The sequence below is a fragment of the Acinonyx jubatus genome, chromosome C2 (genome assembly GCF_027475565.1).
Source record: "Acinonyx jubatus isolate Ajub_Pintada_27869175 chromosome C2, VMU_Ajub_asm_v1.0, whole genome shotgun sequence".
NCBI lineage: Eukaryota > Metazoa > Chordata > Mammalia > Carnivora > Felidae > Acinonyx > Acinonyx jubatus.
Window position 1 is genome coordinate 41992310 of NC_069384.1, and position 20163 is coordinate 42012472.

Here is a 20163-nt window from a genome sequence, read left to right on the forward strand (position 1 = left end):
TTTACCTCATCATAAATTCTGTGCTATAGCACTTGAATAGGTGAAGGTTGTATATTCTATAAAAGGAACAGGTAGCCAAGAGTTGCAGGTCATAGTGCCAGACCTATTAATTCTTAGTTTCTTTTTGTTAAAAGTACCTGGAAGTATATGATTATTCCTCACTGAAGGTGAGCATTTGGGACAGTTGAGATGACAAAATGTATGCATGTGGCATGCTCTGTCTTATTGCCCTAGATTCCATACTTATTTTAGCAGTGGTAACATTTGCTTCAGGGTATATAGCAGTGGTAAGGCTTGCAGTCCTTTTCCTGGTATTAGATTAGGATAACACTCTTTGTGCTACATTAATTAACTGTGTAACTTTGAGCAAGTCACTGAGTCTTTGTGACCCTCCATTTGATAAATTGGGCCAGACTGTTTACCCTGTGCATCTCATAAGGTTTTATTAAGACTCCATGTGTGAGGTGCTCTTTAAATTAAGTACCAAATAAACATAAGGAAACATTACTAATTAGACTGATCACTTGTCCTTCACTTGGCTAACATAGGAATCAACATCTCATTTGATTCCTGGATCAAATCCATATTCCCATTGATTCAGGAATATTCTCTTTTATTCTAAAAAAAAAAAAAAAAAAAGTAAAAATTTCTTCACAGAGGAACATGTGCTGTGTGTGCAGTGTCCTCTGGAAGCATTTAACCTTTTCAGTTTTGGATTTAGTTTGTCATTTGAGTAGTAAGATACAAAGACTGCCAGTAGTATTCATACATTTCTCACAGTATTAATTATACAAATGTTTTTCTTTTCTGTACAAGTTGCTAGTAACCTTATAAAGTAGTCTTAAATAGAATCTCTGAAATATGAATTGAATATTAAATGGTTACAGGGGACCCATTTCAGGATTGATGCTCCTATGCTCATTTAAAATTTTTAAAATTAACTACATTCTTAGCTGGTTTTAAAAAAAATGTTTAATACTAGAGTTTCTAAGAGGAAGGGAATAAGCTTGATAATATTGTGGCAATAAAGGAATCTTTAAGTCCATTTTACTTGATTGCTTCCCTGTATTTACATCTGAACGGATGGTAGCTATTGCCTTGATGCTTTAATGTTGGTAGAAGGGAAGAGAGGAAAGATGAAGAATAAATATATTAATCACAGTAATGTTTAGCTGTATTCTCAATTTTTCAAAAGTACAGACATCTATGATTGCTTTACTTCTACACCAGAAATTGTTGTAAGAGGGTCAGTGACTGTCACTTCAAACACGTTACAAGGAAGACATACAAAGATGTTGTTTATCTCCTGATAGTAAATCACGAGGAATTAATGAAAGGGGGAGAGAATCACTTTCTGCTTTGGTCAAAAGATGGCACTATTGCCGCGCTGATTATTTTCTTCTGCAGTTTGGTTCACTCTTTTTAAATGCAGAAAACAGTTAAATTTAGTGATCTAATTAACACTGACCCTCCCAACAGAATGCCAGATTTCTAATCAAGGACCAAAAGAATAGACCAGAAAAATGGAATTTGTATTTTAAAAATGTGTTAGGTTGTTTTAGGAGCTATTCAAATAACATTCTCTGAGATTCAGAGATTTGCCTTAGGAACAACAGAACACCCTACATCATGTTTTCAATTTTGGTTAAGTTAAATAAATACCTTCAGTTTGGAACTTTGATAGCTGCCAGGGTTCCAAGACATGTTAGGGGTGTGTGTGTGTGTGTGTGTATGTGTGTGTATGTGTGTGTGTGTGCGTTTAGTTTTTCAAGGTCATTGAACTTATGCTTTGATTAAGGAAATAATACATTTTATTTTCAAGGTATGACAGTCAGGTAATGATTTTTTTTCCCCCACTCAGCCATTGCATACTTTGCTTCTTGGTAGCTGGAAGACTGTGTGGACCAGTCTGTAAATACAAAGGTGATCTCCCTTCTTGTGCTGGGAATGCAATGTCCTCTCATCTTATTTCTTTTTTTTAATGTTATTTTATTTATTTATATATTATTTATATTTTAATGTTTATTTATTTTTGAGAGACAGAGCACAAGCAGGGGTGGGGCAGAGAGAGAGAGAGAGAGAGAGAGAGAGAGAGAGACAGAGACAGAGACAGAGACAGACAGACAGAATCTGAAGCAGGATCCAGGCTCTGAGTTGTCAGCACAGCCCGACACGGGGCCTGAACTCATGAACTGTGAGATCATGACCTGAACTGAAGTCAGATGCTTAACTGACTGAGCCACCTAGGTGCCCCATTCTCATCTTATGTCTAAGCCAGTACCTTACATGGCTCTTGGGGCTTAATTCTCTGTTTCTCTTTAAGCAGATCTTTCAAGGATAAAGGGATTCAGTGAAAAGCAGTGAACAAAATGACAAAATAAACTCCTGATAAAAAGGCTTTATTATTGATTGTACAAAGTGTTCTTTAAAAATACAAGAAATACAAAAAGAAATACAAAAAATAAAATAAAAAATACACATGTACAAATCAAAACACTTTTGGGGAGAAGGGGGAATCTTTGGTGTATTGAGAGAACACAAAACCAATTTTTTTTCTTACTTGATGTTAGAATAGGAAAACACTAATGGACTCTTGTATACAGACTGCAGACGTACTTATCTGATGCTTTTTAAAGTTAAGATTTTAATGGTTTACCTTTAAAAGTAATTAAATTAAGCTTTCATCAGTTAACGATGTGGCTAATTTATCATGTAGATATAGTACAGAAGATATTTATGTAACTTTGCACTGTAACTCATTTGAATCTAAAATACAAGTCTGAAACCTTAGTCAAAATCATTGAGGCCAGATATGTTTCAGAATTCTGATTTTTTTTGGATTTTAAAAAGGTAATGTAGTAGATATTTGGTATGTCACCCACTGCCCCCAGTAGGGTCTGAGGCCACACCCTGTCATCAAACATTAATATGTTTTCAACAAAACCTAGGAATAGTTATGTCACATGGGCTAAGTCTTGACCATAAATAGCCTCACATCAATTTAGGTCAGATTTTGAAGCCAAATGAGTCTGCCACAAACTTAGAACAACTGTAGGTTGCAGAGCATTTGGATTTCACAAAGGCATGTACAAGAGATAGTAGACCTGAAGTATCATTTGGGTATGCTCTGTGAAGTGCCAGAAATCAGCTAAGGTTTTCTGTTTGTAAATGGGAGAATTTAGTTTAACATTTTATTCTTAATTTCATGGCTTTTTTAAGAATATTTTTTATTTTGTTTTTAGTTGCTTCATTAACTAGGTGGTTCAAGCACAAAATGCTTTTCAGCTTATTTCATAATATACTGAAAGACAACCAAAGATTTGGAGACAGTAGTATAGCCAATACCTGCCATAAAGCAACAGGCTATCTAGCATAGGTTCTGTGGCAAGAAAGCCATCATTCTTTTTCTATTAGGAGTGCTTGAGGTAAAAGCATTTCCCACTTTATTCTGTGCTATAGTATTAATACCAGCTTTATTTCCTACAGCAGTGTTGTGAGGTAGAATCTTAATTTCTTATTTCAAGTAGGATTAAGCGTGATAACCACTTAGATTGGAGGTTTCTGAAGACAATATATATGTTTCAGGGATATGATAGAGGAATTATATTATGTGGCATATCTGCTTCCTTTAGAAGTACTTCCCCCAGTTCTGCATTATAGTTAGGCATTGTGTATTCAGTAATATAGCTAACCCAAGATAATGTCTACTAGTTTCTATTTCACCTTAAGGTATTAGGTTAGCCTTCTACCTAATCTGATCAAAATAATACTTCTGCTCCATCTATTATAGTCAGTCATGACATCTTTTTCTGCCTTCTGCTGGCAAGTATAATTAGCTCTGCTGACCATCTCTCTAGCATCTGTTATAATTCAGTGGTAAATAATGGCAGTCTTAACACAACTTGGTTTGTAGTAATTCGATGCAGTAGAGTTAGTGTTCTGTCATAGATGAAAAATATCCCATTACTCAGGTTCTTGTTAAGCTGTGAAATTTACAGTCATTGAGAAACCACAGGGCCACAGCTCATCTGGAAAAGGTTAGCAGAGGATACCATTATGCCAAAATGGATGTTGCTTAGTTAACTTAGTTTTCTTTCCTATTATTAAAAACCAAAAAAAGAAAAAGAGCTTTTCATGGACAGAAATTTACACAATCATAGAGAACCTTTTTGCCTTCTACCAGACCCCAGAACCAACATGTCTTATTTTTCTTCTCTAGTCCTGACTTACGTATTTATATGGTCATGACCACAGCTTTGCCAGTTTACTTGTATTATTCAAGTCTCTCTGACTTCTAAATGTGTTTTCCCTCTCTCTGGAATTTTAAATTTCTTACTGGGCTTGTTAAGATCTACTAAGCAGTATCTTTCTTCCATTCTGATTGTAATCATTTCTGTCTTGAAGCATCACACCCTTCTCCCACCATACTGTCTAAAAAATAATATATAGTCTTTTTATGATTGGGATGAAGTAATAATTACTTGGTTCTTATGGACTGTTTCAAAGTGTGAATTATTATAGAAGCAGATGATTTATCCTAGACACAACTATAGTAGGCAAAGCAGTGCATATTTAAGTACTTATATTTTAGAAGTGTGTTAATTTTCACTTAGTATATTGTGAAACACATACTAAATTAATTTATCAAGATGCCAATACCAGAAGTATTGGTTTTTAAACCATTGAACTAATCTGATTATGCAATTGTTATATACTGTAGCCTTAACTAAAATTAAGTACCTGTTGCCATTTATGTGTCAAACTGAAGAAACTATTATATGTTTTGATAAATGCTCATTATAAAGATATCTTTATACTTTACAATAATTCCCAGCTGTCTGAACCTTGGGAGTGAGTTTTTTCACATTATCTATTTTCCTTGATTTTTTTTTTTTAATGTTTATTTATTTTTGAAAGAGAGAGAGACAGAGCATGAGCAAGGGTGGGTCAGAGAGAGAAGGAGACACAGAATCCGAAGCAGGCTCCAGGCTCTGAGCTGTCAGCACAGAGACCGGCACGGGGCATGAACTCACCAGTCATGAGATCGTGACCTGAGCCAACGTCAGATGATTAACCAATTGAGCCACCCAGGCACCCCTTCCTTGATCTTTTAATACAAAATCATGGTATTCTTGAAATCTATAACTACTACAAGCAAAAGGACAAAAATGGTATACAAACAACCATCAGCAGCAGCAAAATAGCAACAACCATTTTACAGAAATCCCTAACAGTTTGCCCTATGGTGCTGAGATTAACCCAATTTGTAAAAAGGCCTTTGTGTTGCCACATACAATTTCCTTCTGTAGAAATTAATGTGACCAGTTAACTTATACCAACCTAATTTTAGAAACATAAGTTATGAGTGTTGGAAAAAAAAAAAAACAGAAGAATTAGCCAACATTGCCAACATTGTAGAAATTAATTAAATTTCCATTAGGCCAGGAACATATTGTTTGTAGATGATGAGGCTTCTGTGTACTTTTGTATAATTGTAATAAGAAAGAATCATACTTGATTAGGCATTGGCTTTGCTAATTGTGGAACTAGGAACAGAGTCCTTTTAGTGGGGGTTTAAAAGATCTCCATTCAAACTGTGTATATATCCTTTACACAGTAATCTGAGTTTTTTAAAGAAAATCTTATACCCATTGCTATAATCAGAAAATGATCCAAAATGAGTGTAGTTGTAATTTATGCAGTTTTAGAAAAATCTGCTAATGCCTTAGTAGGTTACTGTAAAAGAAAAATTTAAAAAAAAAAAACCTGTCACTAGGTGTGTATTAATTTTTTATTGCTATAACAAATTACAACAAAGTTAGTGGCTTAAAGTAACACAAGTTTATTATCTTACACTTCTGAGGGTTCTAAGTTCACAATGAAGGTGCTGGCAAAGCTGCAATTCCTTCTGGGTGCTCTAGGTGAGTGCTGTAGACTGAACATTTGTGTCCTCCCAAAATTGGTGTTAAAATCCTAATCCTAAAGGTGATGGTTTTAGGTGTTAGGGCTTTGGGAGGTGATTAGGTTATAAGGGTGGAGCCCTCATGAATGGGTTTTGTGTCCTTATAAAAGAGACCCCAGAGAGTTCCCTTAGCCCTTCTGCCATGTGAGGATACAAGGGCCATCAGTGAACCAGAAAGCAGGTCCTCACCAGACACCGAACCTGCTGGTACCTTGATCTTGGACTTCCTACCATCAGAACTGTGAGGAATAAATGTTTATTGTTTAAGCCACCCAGTCTGTTATTTTTGTTACAGTAGCCTAAACAGACTAAGATGGAGGATTGCTTCTTTACCTTTACAGTTTCCAGAAGCAGCTCACATTCCTTGGTTTATGGTCTTTGGCCAGCAATCCTGTCACTCTTGCCTTAGCTATGGTTATCAACTCTTCCTCTGACTCTCCTGCCTTCTTTTTGATTTCTAAGGATTTGGGGGATTACATTGGGCATACTCAGATAATCCAAAATAATCTTCCCATCTCTAGTTCCTTCATTTAATCACATCCGCAAATACCCTTTTGCCACTTAACGTGAGGTGTTTAAAGGTTCTGAGGATTAGGATATGGACAACTTTGCCATGTGGCCATTATTCTTCCTACTACAGGCTCTACACAAATGTGAACACAATGGTTCACATGTCTGGTGTCTAGATAGGAGCCTTTTGTGTGTGTGGTGGGCGGGGGGGGGGGGATATTTAGGGCACAGTGAACAGTTAAAAGGTAAATATAAGAAATTTTTTAGACACTGCCAACAAACACTGAAGGTTAAATAGGCTTTCAGTGGTAAGAAATTCCCGAAATATTTTTTAATCAGTAAACGAATACATGAAGAGCCTAGAAATTCTGAATACCATAAAATTTTAGTTATCTGGAACCTCAGGGAATAAGTTTTCTAGAGAGTTAATTCCTTAAGAGTAAAAAAAGAAAAAAAAATAACTGACATCTGTAGGAACATTTTTGATATTTATCCTACTGTCATAGCTCCTTTAATTTGTATTATAATAGAAATACACATATGGGTAAAAATTGAAAATAAAAATGAGCTTTTACTTAAGGGAAATTTATTCCTACCCCTCCTCCCTCTTTCCCTAGTCTTATTCCTCATAGGCAACACTTCTAATTATTTCTGTTCTTTACTTATTCTGTACATAACTCCCAAACCTCTGACTAGTACGTTTAGCTGTCATTTCTTAACCTGACAGCCTTGGACGTTGACTACTGACTTCTTGCTCAGGTTTGTCTCACTTACGCCACCCTTACCTCTTCACACCACACTCTACACCCTGAGTTCTTACCCTGTTCTCATTTCTTCTTCGTTCAGCCCAGAAACTTAGTACACTGCATGCTTATACTTATGCGTCTTGTTCTGTTAGTATTGGAATGTGTCTCTGGCATACTTCAAGCTTTATTCTTTTTTGCAATAATCAGGCCACTATCTCCTGGTTTCTCTCTTTGTGTTACAAGAATATTTGTACTCCCATTCTGCCTTCCATTTCTCCCTCCCTTCTTCCCAATGTCTGTAGCTTTATGTTTGGGTTGGACAGTATTCTTTCAGGGACGTAAAAATCTGTTCTGAAGCATTACTAAGATCAGTCTATGCAATGATTCTGAACATTGAAGACCCATAATCAGTGTATGTTAATTCTGTAAATATTGTTCATTGCAGAATGGACAGATACTTTGGAATTAAATTTTCTTTTCTATTGCTTCAGTGTAATGATCAAGTGCCACTGAAAGGAAAATTTTCCTACAGTCCAGTTTGATGGGAAAATGTCTCTCTCTCTTCTTTTCCTCCCTCCCCCCAGCCCCAGTCTAGTTGCATATACCAGATCTTCAAGGTTTTCTTAGTTTTCAGTCATTTCATCTCTTCATCCCTTCTCACTTCCCTCTAATGATCTCCCTGTCATTCTAGCCTGGAGTAGTTACCTCTAGGGCTCCTGAGTAGTCATCATTCTGGGCTTCACTCCCCTCACTGCTTTTCTGTGTTACATTTACTATTTTCAGTACATTTCTCCCCCCCTTTTTTTTTAAATATTTTTTTTAATGTTTGTTTATTTTTGAGAGAGAGACAGAGTGAGAGTAGGAGAGGGACAGAGAGAGAGGGAGACACAGTATATGAAGTGGGCTCCAGGCTCCAGGCTGTCAGCACAGAGCCTGACAGGGGGCTTGAACTCACGAACCGTGAGATCATGACCTGAGCCGAAGTCGGACGCTCAACCAACTGAGCCACCCAGGGGCGCCCATTTCTCCCCTTTCTTGATTGAGCTCCTCATTTTGCTAGAGGTAAAATTTTTGAGTCATCAGATATCTGAAAAGTTTCTGTATTTCTCCTCTATATTTATTTGACAGTTTGGCAGTAAGTAGCATCCACTTTAAATTGCTTTTTTTCCAGGGTTTGGGGTGAGCGACACCATTGATGCCAGTCAGTTTCATGAACCCTTATTGGTGACCCATTTTTCTTTCTGGAGGCATTTAGCATCTTTTGTTCTTGAAATTCTAAAGTTTAACATTAATGCATCTAAGTATGGATTTTTTTTTTTGTTCATTATAAGACTGAAGCTTTTACAGTAATCTAAGACCTTCTGCACCCCTCCCCTCTTGGCTTTCTGATCTCATCTCGTCCTGCCACCCCCTTGCCCACCTTGCTTTAGCCACTCTAGCCCCTCTTTCCTCTTTCCTCAAGTATGCTATAGGGTCTTTGCACTGGCTATTCCTTTTGTGTGGAATGCTCTTCCCTCAGATATTTGCATGGCCACTTCCTTACCTCCTCAGATCTTTGTTCAAATGTCACTTCCTGAATGACATCCTGTTCCAACTACCCCATTTAAAATTGCAATCGTCTCCTCCATCCAAACTCTTCTAACCCTCTTATCCTGTTTGAATTTTCTACATAGAACCTATTGCTAGATTAAAAAAAAAAAAATAGGGGCTCCTGGGTGGCTCAGTAGGTTGAGCGTCTGACTTCGGCTCAGGTCATGATCTCACAGTTGGTGAGTTTGAGGCCCGCATCAGACTCTGTGCTGACAGCCTGGAGGCTGGAGCCCGCTTCGGATTCTGGGTCTCCCTCTCTCTCTGCCCCTCCCCCACTCATGCTCTGTCTCTCTCCCCTTCAAAAATAAACGTTAAAAAAAAATAGGCAAACTGTGATATTGTGAAAATATATTTGGTCTTTGTTCCTGGATCCTGGCCAGAGCTCCTAAAACTTTTGAAAGTTCCTCAATGGTAGAGGGGCATTGTTATAATGTTTGTTATAATGTTTGCATTTTGTAAAGGTGAAAGGAACTTTTGTTATTGATAAACTTTTGTCAACCACACCTTGGTTTATGTTAATGAGGTGGCTTTTGGAAAGTTTCTAAGGACTTTCTGGGAACCACCCGTGTGTTTAGAGGGTTGGAACTTTCAGCTTCCCTCCCATCTGCCTCCCCTGCCAGAGAGATTGGGTAAAATCACCAGTGGCTAATGTTTCAATCAATTACAGCTCCTTAATGAAGTCTCCATAAAAAACACTGAAGGGATTTGGAGGGCTTCCAGGTTGGTGAGGAAGAGGTGCTGGGAGGGTGGCATGACTGGAAAGCCCACAGTAAATCTGCACCCCTTTTAAAACTCATACTCTTCCATCTCTGCAACTCTACCATCTGGCTGTTCCTGAATTGTATCTTTTTATAATAAAACAGTAATCTAGTAAGTAAACTCCTTTCCTGAGTTCTGTGAGCCATTCCACCAAATTGTTGGACAGGGGTTGTGGGAACGTTTAACATATGGCAGGTTAGTCAGAAGTGGTCTGGATTTCCGGTTGTCATCTGAAGGGCACCCTTGTAGGGCTTAGCCCTTAACCTGTGGGATCTGACGCTAACTCCAGGTGAATAGTGTCAGAACTGAGTTAAGTTGTTAGACATGCAGTCACTGTTTTGAGAGACTTAGAAAAAATTCACAAACACACATACACCCATATACAGTAAAACCTTGGTTTATAGGCATAATTCTTTCTGGAAACATGCTTGTAATCAAAACACTTGTATGTCAAAGCGAATTTCGAGAACCGTTGGCTCAGTTGTGATCATGTGACATTCAGCATCCTGTACTACTTGTATTGCAAAACATTGCTCATTTATCAAGTTAAAATTTATTAGAAATGTTTGCTTGTCTCATGGAAAACTCACAGAACAAGTTACTTGCAATCAAGGTTTTACTGTATATCTTGTGTGTGTATATAAATATATACATATATATGTACATACACATATACAGAGAGAGAAAATGTGTGTGTGTATATATATACATATACACATATACATACATATATATGGTTTAGGTTTATGGTTTATATGTATGTGTGTGTGTATATATGTATTTGTTTACACACACACTCACAAGTTGTTTTTTGGTGAGTATATACTTTGTATTAGTTTTCTAGGACTACTATAAAGTACCATAGACTGTGTGGCTTAAACAACAGAAGTTTATTTTCTCATGGTTCTGGAGGATAGAAGTCTGAGATCAGGGTCCCCAGGGTTGGTTTCTTCTGAATCCTTTCTGGTTGGCTCGTAGATTATCTGTCTTTTCCTTGCGTCTTCACGTGGTCTTCTCTCTGTAACTCTGTGTCCAAATTTCCTCTTCTTATAAGGAGACCAGTTACATTGGAGTAGGGCCCACCCTAAAGATCTCATTTTAAATTAATTACCTCTTCAAAGACCCAATCTCCAAGTACAGTAAGATTCTGAGGTACTGGGGGTTAGGACTTCAAATGAATTTTGTGGGGGGGACACAGTTTAGCTCATGACAGACTTACTATTGATATTATTTTTTTAATATTCTATCTCCCCAGCTAGAATGTTAGCTTCATGAAAGCAAAGGGTATTGTTGTTGCAGTTGTTGTTGTTCTATTTTAATATATACCTAACTTCTAGAACAAAGCACAACATAATAGATGCTTAATAAATAATAATTCTAGCCTACTGATGAGTTCTTTCTAGCCTACTGATGAACACTCCTTTTATCTCTGGAAATTACTCTTATTATTTCATTGATTTAATGTCCCTCACTACCCGTTCTCTGTATTACCTTTCTGGTATTCCTGTTAATTGAAATTTGGATCTGCTTGACCTTACTTGTCTCATTTTCAGTCAATCTGTTCTACTTTTTTAGAAGATTTCTTCAACCTTAACTTCCAAACACTTCTACAAAATATTCTTTATCATGATGAACATATATTTAATACCTATGAGCCTTTTCCTTGGTCCTGTTCCATGGCATTGTGTTACTGTTCTGTGGGTGCTGTATCTTTACTGATCTTTCTGCATTTATTAGGTCTTATTATGTCTCGTTTTCTGAATTTTCTGTTTTTTCCTAGGCCATTTTGTTGTTGTTGTTCGTTTGTTTATTTTGTTCTTGCCCTTACACATTGCTTAAGCATTTTTCAACTGAAATTATCTGGCAGGTTGTACTTTTTTATTTAATGGGACAATAAAGTACTAGGAAGTTTATTATAGGGGTGGAATTTTTTGCCTCGTGATGTCACTTTATCAGAAGCTGGCGGTTACCCTGGAGGTTCTCCTCAAGGTAGAATGTAGAGGTCTTTGGTTTCAGGGACAAACACTTACAGTGACTGTCTTAAGTCTCCCGAAACAATTTATTCAACTTCCTTAGACAAAAACTTTGCAACTTTTTCTTGGCTTCCTGACTTGCTAAGTATGGGAGTATGGTTTCTTTCTCTTTTTTTCTTTTTTTAATGGTGATGTAATTTTTTAAGTTTTCTTATTCATTTTGAGAGAGAGGGAGAGAGAGCGCACGTGCGCTGGCGAGGAGCAGAGACAGAGAGAATCATGACCTGAGCAAAGATCAAGTGTCAGATGCTTAACCAACTGAGCCACCCACGTGCCCCTCCATGGTTTCTTACATATGCTTTGAATCAGTATCTTTGTTTTCAGTCTTTACTCCCATCACATTACCTCTGGTATTTCCTGGTCCCAAACTCTTCTGTAGTTCAACAGGTCAAATTATGCCCTCTGTGGCTGCTGTCCTCACCATGAGAGGCTCTCTCCACTCCGGTGAACTGCTGCCACTCCCCTGTCTGCATATCATCTTTCAGAAATGTGTTGAAATCTTTTGTTAGTAATTCTGTCCTATTTATTTTATTGTTTTGAGTCTGTACTTAAAAATATACATATGTATATATTTTTTACCTTACTGTTTAAGTGTGTCTAGGAGGTTTGAGGAAAGAAAACCTTGTCATCAGTTTCTTTGTTTTGAATTAGAATTCTTCAATCCTTTAATAATTGAAAATAGGGAATAGAATTTGAACTAGTTTTGATCATGTGGGTAACCTCATTTATTGGCCTGTGCTCTAGTTTTTTAAATACAGATGTGAGACATGGGGCTGTCTGTAGACTTAAATCTGGTACAGATTCTAGAACATAGATTTCTTAAAAAAAAAAAAAAAAATTCTTGAGTAGTAATTGCTCAGAGGTTATCACCACAGCAGCAGAACTAAGACTTTCTAGTTTTCTCTCAGGAGATTACCTTACTTCCCACTCCCCTCTTATTATCAAGGCTTTGTGTCATGAACTTTTGTTTACCTTCCAACATCCTAGTTCCCTGTTCATGCTCCCACATTGTTTTAGATGAAGAGCTGTAACCCCTCTTTTCTGAAGCTAATAACTTTTTCATTTGCAGTGTGAAGTCCTGGGACTGTTCTCCTGGATCTGCATTTACAATTATGTTTAAGTCTTCCCCTAAAAGAAATAAAAAACAAACAAAAACCGCCTTCCTTTCCATCTTTTCTCAAAGCTACATATTCATTTGGTGAAGCTGCCTTTATTTCCTTTCTAAGTTTTGCTTCCCTTTAAATGTAGGTATTCTCTTAGTGTCTGTCTTTAGTTTACTTATTTTCTTTCTTTCTTTTTTTTTTTTAAGTCTGTTTATTTTGAGAGAGAGAGAGAGAGAGTGAGCGAGCCAGGGAGGGGCAGATAGGGAGAGAGAGAGAATCCCAAGCAGGCTCCACACCATCAGTGTAGAGCCTGATATGGGGCTCGAACTCCTGAACCGTGAGATCATGGCCTGAGCCAAAATCAAGAGTCAGACGCTTAACTGAGCTACTTAGGCACCCCAGACCACTTATTTTCTTCTCTTTTCCTGGGAAATCCTATTTACTACTATGACTTCAGCTATCACTGAACCTTAACTCCTTTCCTGAACTTCAGATGTTTTCTTCCCACCTACCTATTAGTACCACTCAGTATATTCAAAGACAAACCCATTACATTAACAGCTCTGAGCTGTCTTCACAGAGCCCGATGTGGGGTTCAAACTTACAAACCATGAGATCATGACCTGAGCTGAAGTCAGATGCTTAACCCACTGAGCCACCCAGGTGCCCCACCCATCTTCCTATTCTTAAAAAAAAAAAAGAAAAAGAAAAAACAAAGCAAGGAACCTGTCAAACACACTGCCTGTTTTTCCCGTGTTGATTAACCTGATTATCATTTTTCTCAAGTCATCCAGGGATACATTAGAAAGAGATAGTTGTAAGGCTAGAAAATATCCAAAGTTCTTGCAGCCTGAATCAGAGTAAGGGTAGTTTCAAGTATATAAGCTTCCTTGGCCTGTGACTTCATCTGTTTCTTTTAATGAATCTAACCAAACTTCTCCATTTTCCTGATGACACACAGGTCTGCAATTAAGGCCTTACGCCCTGGAGGGTTACTTGTGTACTCTACATGCACACTTTCCAAGGCAGAAAATCAAGATGTCATCAGTGAAATTTTAAACTCCTACAGTAACATCATACCCGTGGACATTAAGGAAATGGCAAGGACTTGCTCCCAAGACTTCACATTTGCTCCCACTGGCCAGGAATGTGGGCTCTTGGTGATACCAGATAAGGGCAAAGCCTGGGGCCCAATGTATGTGGCCAAATTGAAAAAATCATGGACTACGTGAAATTGGTGACTTGCATTTTGTAAACCATGTCAATGTGTTATTTTATTTGTTTTCCTGAGCTCTTTCTGTTTTAACATTTAAATAATTATGGAGTCATTTTCCCTGGGTCTGTTTGGAATCCTATTTAGTTAATACTTGGCATCTCAGAATTTAGGCTTGAGAATTTTCCAGGTGTATTTTTTTCCTGAAAATACATCTATAGCACTGGTTTAAGGTGTTGCAGATGGTGTTTGTTCTGTATAATACATCTCCTGTCTTTTAGTTGGCATTTTGTAGTTAAATTAGTCAGAATACATGGTTTTATGCATAATGTGTTTAGGAATACATTCTATCCATGATGTTGGTGCTTTGAACCTTTAAAAATGCACATTTCCTGGCCCTTTCATAATTTTTCTCCTTATCAAATATACAGATTCTTTAGAAGTCCCACCCCCTATCCTTTTTCTGTAAGAACTGATTAGAATTCTGAGACTAACTTCTTAAGCAGCACTATTTCTAGTTCTAGAAAATAGGTTTCTTATTTGCCACGTTGTTTTCTGCTAAGGACTATCTTCTGTTTACTGCAAAGGTCAGTGACTCTATTGACACCAGCTTTATTTCTCCACTTTTTTTTGTATTCACAAATACAAATTGAAAGGGTAAATTATGTTGAAAGGCTGTTAGAACAGCAGATTCACATGCGCAAGTTTGACTTTCGACATTCAGGTTGTAGAATAATGGAGTCTATCCAGCAGGCTATAAAGCAAGTACTTGAAACAAAACCAGAATGATTAATAACTACAATAACTGAACTATATTTGGAGAGTTTTGTTACATAATTGCAGTCATAATGAGCACTACAGAATCTGATTATCTTACCGTTGCAATCTGGAGGGGCTTTTTATTTCACTCTGCTATGAAATGTTATATGAGAGTATGATGTCACATATTAATGCACAAGAGGGAGATGCCTAATGAGAGTGGATTATACTATTACCAGAGCCCAATACCATTTACTGAGTGACTCTTTCTGTTTACATATATCTGGGAATCTTGTATACATTTCTGTATATGAACTTAGGGTTTTAGCTTCAGGTTTGGATCATGTGTTTTCTCTAGAAATTACTTCACTTAGAGTCCAAATGTACTTTTCCAACTATTAAGAAAAATTCTGCAGCATACTTCAAAAGAGAATATCTATTTGGAAATTAACTTAAAAAAATAAACTGACTATAGAAATAGAAAATTCTGCTGAAGCTGAATCTTTTTGAATTTGTTTACGATATTCTATGCATTTAAACTACAGACTGCTCATTAACTGGTTTTTTTTTTGGTATGTTTCTTTGTTTTTGTTTTTGTTTTTTTTAATTTGCAAGCATATATAACGAGTTTCCTATAGCTGGGAAAGAAAAACCAGATCTCTTGGACTCAATGAAATATACTGGATTAATGCAGAAAATTAATGATAATGGAAAACTTATTATTTATTTATTTAAGTTTGTGCTTGTTTTGTTTTTTTTTCAGTTTGAAACCCTGTCTTCAGTTATTATAGATTTAAAAGTGCATTTATTCTGTGTAGGTTAATCACAAAGTAAATTTTCACAGTGCACTTTGTTGAATGTCATTATTTTTCCATTATGCTGCCATGAAGCCTAATCTGAATACTCAGTGTGCCATTGGATTTGACCTTCCTGTGATTACTGAAAAATGCAAATAGAGGTAGGTGTGTGTGTGTGTGTGTGTGTGTGTGTGTGTGTGTGTAACTTATGTTATTATTAACATTAATTATAATGAAGCAGCTGGCATTTGTGGAGCATCAAATATTATTAAGTTCTCTATATACATGTTATCTTTTTTGATCTTCAAAACAACTTGAGGAGTGAGTATTGTAACTGCCTTATGTGAATGAGAAAACCCTAGCTCAGTGCCGTTTGTACTATTCTGGTAAGTAAAGAATGGAGCCAAGGTGAAAACTAGATCCAAAGGCCCAGGCCCTTCTCCCTACACTATGCTGTCTCACAAGACATAGGTTATAGGAACCCCCAAATTTATCAGCTGGCCCTCCCTTACTCTCCATCACTTAGTTTTTCACTTGTATGCAATTCTTTAGTCACAGAGCATCAAAGGTTCATCAGTACTTGGAAAAAAACTAGAGTCTTTCAGGGTGTGTTCTAAAATACTTCTGATTGTCATACCCAGAAATCTCCCATGGAGGTGCTCTGTGCCTTCCTTTTCTTTGCAGATGCTGAACTGAAGAATAGAAATTTGGAGCAGCCCTGCAATGTCAATTGAAAAGCAAGGAGTAATTGATATTACTTTCTGTGGCATTGAGTTACTTTCAAAATAGCTTTATAAAAATTTAGGTTGCTTACCAACACATTAACTTCTCTCTGCCTTCAGCACACTGAATAGCCACTAGTTTCAGAAATAGACTGTGAATAAATGTAATGCATTTAAATGGTTTATACTGAATTTTTAAAGCATTGGATATTATCTATGGTTTGGAATCAAGGCGGCATACAGTCCTTTATCCTATTATATGTATCCATATAGCCTCATATTCAAGATTGCATGTTACCCCCTTAGCAGTATTGTAAAAAATATCCTTTCCTACAATGTGAGTAGGTGTAACATAATAGGTACCAGAACACTTGCTACATGACTAAATAAAGTAATCACAAATCTAATAGGCCCTATTCAAGAAGGCTTTATACCTAGAAGATAAGCATCAGATGATCTGCATAGGCTAATGCAACTCTCCTGGAATACAAAGAGAAAATTGGAACCAATAGCAACAGTTTTATTAGATGCAAAGAAGTCCTTTGATGCAATTGAATGGGACTACTTATATTATGTGCTAGGTAAATTTGGCTTTGGGGACAAATATAACAGATAGCACAACCCATTTATATGGTTCAAACCAGTGGTTTACAATCTCCTTTCCTTGCCTTATTGCTGCAGTGGGGAGGAAGTAAGAATGGTACCCATTACTGATGTTACTTTTCAGGCTGACATTGGAGCTATAATATCACCCAGATCCCATGGGTATCTGAAGGATATTCAGATGAAGGTTCACAAGTTAACTAATGTCTGCTGATATCCTACCAGTTGTGCTGAAAGCCCTAACAGCATCTGTCCTGAAAACATTACAAGTAATGTCAGAATTTGGATTGGCTTCAGGCTGCAAAGTCAATGGGAGAGAATCAGAAACGCTATCTTAACAGAATAGTTTCTATTAATATTACTTACTGTGTGACATTTAAAATAAGATGAAAATTTAACAAGAATTGATTTGAGATTCTCATTAGGGGCTGATTAAACAATAGAATAAAAACAAAAAACCAAACCAACTTTAAAAAATTGACCTGTAATTTAATGCTAAGATTTTTTAAAAATAGGTTTCTCTAAGTCTAAGGAGGAAGAAAGCCTGGTAGACCAGAGAGCTCTTTAAAATTTAATTAGCTCAATCAAATGTTAACTCCATACATTCCTGTAACTTCACAAATGAAAAAAAGTAATTTCCTTAGTTATGTGAGATCATATAGTCATGTTGAAACTCGGTGAAGTCATATGCTACCTTAGAAAAAGGGCTTTTTGCCTCCCTGGAAGCTATTTCATAGCATACGTCATGACTCAATTAAGCTTGCTATGGCTTGTCAAAAGGAATTTTCTGCTGCATATTGCTATGGAAGAGCCTATTACACACAAATAACTGTACAACCTAGGAGAATCAACAGAGACTAAAAATGTATAGCCTAGTGAAAAATAAGCAGGACCCAGCTTCTTTCTAGTTCTTAAAAACAAGTAGGAGTAAAATTGCAGGTGTTAACATGAATGGATGAAGTAAGAGAGATTAATGTTGTTGATAGAAAAGGGGGACTGAACTTATTTCAACTTACAATTATTAAGTTAGAGAAAGACTAATAGTTACTAATCCAAACAAGGTGTAATAGCCTTTCCAAAACAGTAAGTATTTTTCTCCCACTGTTACATTAATCATGGGGGTGAGGGATAGAGAAATGAGAAGACTAAGGAACCAGTGCTGACTCATGAACTGGTGTGAGTAGGCATGGATTACTGTGGACTTATAGCTCATAACTGCCAACTTTTTTTCTTTTTTTTAAGTTTACTTATTTTAAGAGAGAGCGAGAACACACATGCAAGCAGGGGAGAGGCAGAGTGAGAGGCGAGAGAGCCAAGCAGCCTCCCCACAGTGCAGAACCCAATGTGGAGCTTGATCCCACAAACTGTGAGATCACGATCTGAGCCTAAATCAAGAGTCAGATGCCCAACTGACTGAGACACCCAGGCGCCCCCATAACTGCCAATTTGTAAGAAAAAAAGAGAACATGGTGGTGGCATTTACCTCTGATGCTACTGGAAATCGTTCGGTATGATATAGCCATGAATAGCCAACTAGCTGTACCACATTTCTTAATTTTTTTTTAACGTTTATTTATTTTTGAGACAGAGAGAGACAGAGCATGAGCAGGGGAGGGTCAGAGAGAGAGGAAGACACAGAAAACGGAAGCAGGCTCCAGGCTCTGAGCTGTCAGCACAGAGCCCGACGCGGGGCTCAAACTCACGGACCGCGAGATCATGACCTGAGCCGAAGTCGGCCGCTTAATCGGCTGAGCCACCCAGGCGCCCCATGCATTTCTACACATTATCCCAAGAGAGATAGATATGCCTCTTGACTCAATTATAAAAAACCTCAGTGTAAGTCCTAAATTATAACAAATGTGTTTAATAAGCAGAATAGACATACACAAACTACCTGTGCTCTTCAATTAAGAAGGATTGCTTTTGTCTATATTCTATAGCTAATCTCTGTTAAATGTTTTATATGAAACTAGAGCTCTGCCATAGGCACATTATTTTCAACTACCTAGTTAACCTGACTATATAGGGTTAACAGGTTTCTTTTCCACCCCACAGTGTTGAGTTGGCCAAAGTAAGTTGATGGAGTTTCAGAAGAGGTGATTTTTGAACGAGGAGAATGGTTCAGGAGAGGTTTAAGTAGGATCTGGAATATCACTCTGGGATAGGGTCTAGATTGAGTCAGTCAAGTGTGTTTCACCAATAAAGGACACTACACTAGGTCTAAAGGGTTTTAGGATATACTGTCATTAGGAAGCACATTGCAACTACATACAAAGGTTTTGTGTTCATCTACCTGCTAACACTCTGCATTCACTGAGGACTTTAGTGTTTGGCTCATATCTTCTCCATTGGAACTCCTGACAAAGGCTGAATTCAACACCTTTATGGAAAGCCCATCCAATATCCTGCCTTTCTGGTTCCTTTACTGCCTCTCTCTCAATGCCTTTTGTCTTCATTGTCTTCAGAGGCTCACACTCTTGGGCATTTTCTAAAACTTGGCATTATCTAGGGACACACTCTCCAATGGAGCTTTCTATATGATGGCAGTATTTTACCTGACCTGTGCAATATGGACAGTATGGTAGCCGTGCATGGCTACTGAGCACTTGAAATGTAACTAATGTGACAGAGGAACATAATTTTTTTTAATATGAAATTTATTGTCAAATTGGTTTCCATACAATATCCAGTGCTCATCCCAATAGGTGCCCTCCTCAATGCCCATCACCCACTTTCCCCTCCTCCCCACCCCTCATCAACCCTCAGTTTATTCTCAGTTTTTAAGAGTCTCTTATGGTTTGCCTCCTTCCCTCTCTAACTTTTATTTCCCTCTTTCCCTCCCCCATGGTCTTCTGTTAAGTTTCTCAGGATCCACATAAGAGTGAAAACATATGGTATCTTCCTTCAGAGGAACATAATCTATTTTTTAATTATTTTAAATATAAGTAGCCACTGTGGCTCTTGGCTAACCATACTTGACAGCACAGATCTAGAATTTCTGTAGTTAGGAAAATTTAATCTCAGTACCCCCTGTCCTTCCAACTTTTTTACTCTCTTATTCTCATTAAGACTATAATTCAATTTCTGGGGTGCCTGAGTGACTCAGTCGGTTAAGCGTCCAACTTAGGCTCAGGTCATGATCTCATGGTGCATGGGTTCAGGCCCCATGTCAGGCTCTGTGCTGACAGCTCAGAGCCTGGAGCCTGCTTCAGATTCTGTGTCCCCCTCTCTTTCTGTCCTTCCCCTGCTGGGATTCTGTCCCTCTATCTCTCTGAAGAAATAAATAAACACTAAAAGAACACCTATAATCCAGTTTCCTTGACACCTGTAGTTTTTAAAGCTTCATTCCCTTAAGACTATTCATTC

The 20163-nt window shown here is 37.4% G+C and overlaps 1 protein-coding gene across 1 annotated transcript in view; it reads left to right on the plus strand.

Annotated features, from left to right (window-relative positions):
• NSUN3 (NOP2/Sun RNA methyltransferase 3) overlaps positions 1–18332 on the plus strand; it is a 62949-nt gene extending 44617 nt beyond the window's left edge. The window contains exon 6 of the mRNA XM_015080875.3: positions 13665–18332. Coding sequence (XP_014936361.2) covers positions 13665–13935 — 271 coding nt within the window. The 3' untranslated portion in view covers positions 13936–18332. The remainder of the gene's footprint in view (positions 1–13664) is intronic.
• The last annotated feature ends 1831 nt before the right edge of the window (positions 18333–20163 follow it).